Genomic DNA, 5948 nt, shown 5'->3' on the forward strand with positions numbered 1-5948 from the left:
GAGTGACCAAGAATATCTCCCAACCTTCAATGCATAGGCCAGATGTCTTACAAATAAAAGCCCTTAAATATTTCAGGTTCATTGCCTGGAATTGGATAAACTAGCAAAAGGTCTAACACCTATTTTGATATCTTGGATGTTGTGAATATGTAGAGGAGAAAATTGTTCTGTAAAATATATGATTGGCAATTTCACCGAAGAACACCAATTACCGTGATTTGAATCGCAATGTAGAGTTCAAGACCAACATCTTGAGCCAGGCTCAGTCTAAAGAAAATGAAACAACACTTCTTCTCTGGGTCCGCAGATGAAAGCATCATGAACAGCACAGAGGCAGCAACTGAGACTTCAACATGCATTCGGGGACAAGGTGAAGGTTACCGTGGTACAGTCAACACCATATGGAGTGGAATCTTGTGCCAGCAGTGGGACTCCCAGTTTCCTCACCAGCACAACATCACTCCCGAGAACTTCAAGTGCAAGTGAGTAGAGACATGTGGATATTACTGGAGTGGGAAAAGAGCTTAATTTTCAAATGTTTAGAAATTCATGACACCAAAGTAGGCCGTTGGAACCCTGTCCCTTCTCTGCCACCTGATGCATTCACTCCACTTGCTGATGTTGAAAACCATTTGAATGTGGGAAAATAAGTAAGTTCTTCAGATCTCAAAATATTAGTTCTAGATGAACTTGTGTGAAACTGTGGGGTTGTTTATGAACTTTTTCTTCAAGCATAATTCACCAGTTGTCAAGTATTATCACTTCTAGAAGCAGACACGGTCTGCAAAAATATGCCGTTACCTTTAGAAAGTACAGTTAGTTAGAAGAGACTGAGCTGAAAAGTAAAATCTCTGAACAGAATTTGTTCTGTTCTAACTCAAAGCAGGACACCAATTTAATTGATTGTGATGTGTATAATGTTTCCCAGACTGGGATTTGAATCCCAGTAGTGCTGGTCTATTTCTACTGTTTTTCTTTCATGGAGGTAAGTACTTATTCACAGTTTGGTTACTGACTTGACTTAATCTGTCCTAAATGTTACATAAGTGCAACCTCCTTGGCAATACTTGACATTTGTGATATTTGACACTTCTATTTTCCATCTTTTTAATCCTTCCTCTATCTCATTACTAAATGTACTTGCATGAATAGGACTGCTTTTACCTGAAGGACCACTGGTCATCTAATCTTTCTGGACAGTTCATAAACTCCCAGGATGTGAATAATCTGCTTATTTTAGGCAGTTACCTTACTCATGCTCTTTCAGTACTTTTTTCAATGAGCACAGAGGAAATCTAACTGACCAGCAAACCCATTTTTGTACAAAATGTCTTTATTGGTGTCTAAATACCAGTCTAGGCTTGTGCTGGAAATTAATAATGTGAATCTTCCAAAGTAAAGAGAAGATTCCCATCTGAGATCGCATTATCTCTCTAACCATAGCCTGTTTGAGCAGAACATTTAGGTTTGTTGTCTTAATCCCTTCATGTTTATCATTCAGTTTATCAGTCAAATACTGTGCATTGTAACACATCTACAGAAGATGTAACAATCATCATTATAATGGAAAATAAGACTCATTCTGAGCCCCCTCTATCAGTCTTAAGACCACCTTGAATTTGCCTGGAAGTCAGTGCTTGACCTTGATCCCACGGGTTTTTCTCAGTCAAACCACCACTTAAACTAATTTGTGCTGTACCTACACAACTCTGCTGCAGGATTAGGCCCTTGTGCAGTTTTAACAATATTCCTAGCAGTGTAGAGGGGATAACGTATTAGAACTGCTGATTCAGCTGATGCTTGAGAGTGTGGTAGCTATTCAGCTTGCATAAAATCAACAGAACCATTTGTACAACTTTTCAAAACTCACGTGAGAAAGAATTACAGTATTAGTCCCATTCTTTCCATGGTCTATTATCAGTAAGTGCTGTAAATGGATAAATACAGTGAAATATGGAGATACATAGAACATGGTAACAACTGTCAGGAGATGGAAGAATGAAACTTATATTTGAGGTTTGACTCTTCCACGCAAGCTGCGAGAAACATTTAAAGATGTTCCCTTGTGACTAACTTTTACTTTAAAGGTAACAGCTGTATAGAATTTCCACACGCATTATTTTATATTCCAAGATCCTATTTCTTAAATGAATCCCTGACAGTCTACAGCACTCTGTTTCTCTAAACTCAGCAGAACCATTTAAAGTACAGGGAATTTTAAGCACTTTGGTAATTTTTGTGTTTGGATTGCAAGTGTATCCAATGTCAGCTTGCATGCAAATTTTGATGGGGAATCCTGAATAAAAATAAGCTATATTGAAAATATTGTTAACCTCTAAACGAAATCTTGTATTTAGTCAAAACATAGGCCCACTCAAAATGAATTCCATAATCATATTCTTATTACAATTACTATATTTTTTTGGACACTGTGTTCTTACTGGCTCCTCACCTCCTTGCACTTGACACTGATCAGTACCACACAAACCTTGAAGAGCCTGTATTATTGCTAATTCATAATAAAAAGCAATAGAATGCACCAGTGGTTTTAGGATATCCCTGCTGTGAGCTAACATATTTATTTTTATAGGGATTTGAGGGAGAACTACTGCCGAAATCCAGATGGATCTGAATCACCATGGTGTTTTACCACTGACCCAAAGATCCGTATTGGTTATTGCTCCCAGATTCCTAAGTGTGATGTATTGAATGAACAAGGTAAGAGAGCAAAGGGCGATAACATGATTTTAAGTGAGTGCTGTACCGTTCCAAACAGTAGATAGGCAGGCTTGAAAACTGGAGGATTTGGTGTCAGTACCTCTGTATTATACCTGTGTAGTTCCTCTTTGGCTTTATTTGCATACTCACGATTCATCATGGTGTAAATGAGATTCATGTCTCAGTTCGTGTTTCAATTCCAGCAGGGGAAGCAGCAGCAAAGATTTGTTATTGGATCTGATTTTTAGACAAGGTGAATCTTTATATATTAGCAAGAGATCTGCTCCACCTTTCTTAGTTTGAAAGGCCTTTTTCCAGAGCTGAGAGGATTTCTGTCATTCACAGTCTTTTTATAATTGCGTATGAGGCCATGAAAAGCAATTTTTTAAATTTATTTTTTCCATATGCCCCCTTGCCTAAAAGGAGTTAAGCTGTAAAAAACATGTGGGGCTTCCCATACAGCCTCTAAGCTTCAAGCTATTACCTCTGCCTGTAATATTTACTCTGAGTCCTCAGGCAAACATTGTTTTTCCCTATGAGGTCTTGGTATTACTCTAAGGAGTATTACTGCATCATGAGAATTGTTGTCAATCATAGCATAAACTGAGGCTCAGACTTATGACCTATGACCCTACATCAGGCTGTATTAAGATCTCCATCTTTAAATTTTAGCCGTTTTCTCTCTTAAAATTTGAAAGAGTTGCAAGGATTATGACAGAGAAAGGAAAAAACTTCGACATTCATTCTGATTTTTTTTTATTAAGGTATCAATTATCAAACAGTAAAAATACTGAAGAATAGGAAATGAAATGCTTTATACAAAATGTCTTTATAGTAGTGATCATTTTAAATAATCTGCTTGAAAAGTCTCAAAAGGTTTGTGATAAAAGCTTATGAATTAAACATGACTTCTGCTAGAGTGAAGAGGCAAGGTTTGAGTTACGTTAAAACTGAAGTTCATGTTGATTTTTTTATTTTGCCAAAATAGAAATTAAGTCTAGAGTCACATACTATTTCCAGTACCGTGTACTGTACAGTACAGTACACAAAGGTAAGCTGTTTTCGTCAGACTACGGGTGCCCATTTTCTGCGGAGTGAGGAATAAGAGGATATTTTTCCTTTGTTTTATATAAAACAGCTCCAGACAATATTTTAGAATATTCTGTGTAACCCTTCTAAATTAACCATAAACTGTTTATGAAAGAAATCTTCCCAATTTATCTAAGACAAAATTTAAAATGCTACTGTGTTGAGAATAAAGGCCTTGAGGAAGAGATTACGTATCTATATTTGAAAGCCTTTTCCCGTTTTCTTTCTTATTTGATTTACACAGTTGTCTGGTTTATATTGTATAATGTTCACTAAATATAACACTTGTCTTTAATTATTTGGATTACTGATGAAGAGGTTGTTTTCCAGTGTTGCTCAATCACCCTCCACTTCTTTTTGTCTCAACTTTCTATATTCAGATTGTTATCGTGGCAATGGCAAGAGTTACATGGGGAATCTATCCAAAACAAGATTTGGGCTAACTTGCTCCACATGGGACAAGAATATTGAAGACTTACGTAGGTGTGTACGTATGAAAGAGATGCTTCAGTGAGTCCTGAATAAATACTGCCTCCATACGGCATCTGTTTTTCTCCTGCAGTGATTCTAAAATAGCCCTTTATGCCCTAGAGCTTTTAGTGTGTATTTTTTTTTCCTTTTCCTTACTGTTTAAATACATTACACAACAAGTTTTTGTTCAGGCTAACCACTAATTGAAGGCTTTGGGATGTTTTTTAGTGTTTAGTTTAATGCCCTGGTTTACCCCATCTTTGTCCTTGTATGTTTTGTCTATGAGAGGATAGCAGGGACGAAGTAGAAAATGGTTATTCATCAATCTGATCTTGTAGCTCACGCTGCTTCAAGCAGGAGATTGGACTTGAAACCACCTAAGGTCCCTTGCATCTGAAATTGAATCTTGTGTCTATGATTTAAAGACACTGACATCAAGTGCCATAAAAGCAACTTGCAATTTCTGTTGTTTATCATTACTTTGGCTTCATATTCAAGTAGTAGAAATGGGAAGTTACTTTATTTGTTAAAGTAAAAATGAAAAGCAGTAAGTACAAAAGAAGTTGTGAGTTTCCAAGACTTCTTCAATCATGCCAGGATTCTCAGTGTTGTCTCTGCTGGTTCAGAACAGTAGATAAATAATTCTCAAGAGTGACAAGAACAATGACTTCTAGGCACCTCACAAAGACAGAGATTCATCAAAAATTTTGCTATGTATGAGATATTAAATACATTAGTGTCCCGGATGGAAAGAGTTTTCCCTTTGTTTTCCTTTAGTTTGTGAAGCTGATAGGATTATGTCTATATTACAACTGGTACTTGTTATTGAGTTAGTGCTCATGATCACCGCAGTTACAGTGCTTAACATTAACCATTGCCGCTTGGAATCTGGCTGTTCCTGAGTCTTGCCACAGACTTGATGTCAGTCAGGTGAAGGTGTGTAAGTCAGCAAGTCAGCCTTTGGGAAAGCTGCTTTTCAAAAGGCAGACTTCTGCGGCACTGGGTGGGATGACCAACCAGACTTTATATGTTTTTCCCTCACAGGTTCAGAAACAGCATACATTTCCAGTGTGCTGTCCGTGCAATGCAGACAGAGGTTTAAGATCAAGAGAGGTTTAAGTTCTCAGAGCTCTGATAAGTCTTCAGTTAGCTGAGAATGACACACTTGATGCAATTTCTTTCATATAATCTTGAGCACAGATCAGCCTTTCTTCTCTTCCACAGATGCTCCATCTGGGAACTTCTTTGGGGAGTTGTCTGTCTCACTCCAGCAGTTATTCTGGTTATGGGTGTGCTAGAAGCAGCATGCGTGTTTGGTTATGAACTAAAAGAGCAGTGCAGCTGTAATTTTGGAAGCCTCAATGCTTCTGACTGGCAAGACAGAAATGAAGATCTTTCTCTGCTTCAGATTTTCACCCCAAAAATTCACCTTTAAAGTGCCTCATGTAGGTTTACAGCTTAGATGACACATCACTGCACTTTGTCTGAGCCATTTGTCCTTCTCCTTGCCAGCTGCTCTGTCTGGCTAACTTTCTTGTGTTTGTCTTTCCTTTGGCTAAGATTCAGCTTTCTTTGCAAATTCAGTGCTCCCTTGTGCTAACGGTTAATCTGCAGGGAGAAAGTACCTGTGTCCCAGAGAGGCCTGCAGATTTGCTGAGGGCAACGCAGAC

The 5948-nt window shown here is 37.9% G+C and overlaps 1 protein-coding gene across 1 annotated transcript in view; it reads left to right on the top strand.

Annotated features, from left to right (window-relative positions):
* The first annotated feature begins 313 nt into the window (after positions 1-313).
* The window catches only part of HGF (hepatocyte growth factor (hepapoietin A; scatter factor)), an 18497-nt gene continuing 12862 nt past the window's right edge, over positions 314-5948 (top strand). The window contains exons 1-3 of the mRNA XM_010138823.1: positions 314-482; positions 2591-2718; positions 4188-4290. Of these exons, the coding sequence (XP_010137125.1) occupies positions 319-482; positions 2591-2718; positions 4188-4290 (395 nt within the window). The 5' untranslated portion in view covers positions 314-318. The remainder of the gene's footprint in view (positions 483-2590; positions 2719-4187; positions 4291-5948) is intronic.

Source organism: Buceros rhinoceros, unplaced genomic scaffold (genome assembly GCF_000710305.1).
Source record: "Buceros rhinoceros silvestris isolate BGI_N320 unplaced genomic scaffold, ASM71030v1 scaffold7166, whole genome shotgun sequence".
Lineage (NCBI taxonomy): Eukaryota > Metazoa > Chordata > Aves > Bucerotiformes > Bucerotidae > Buceros > Buceros rhinoceros.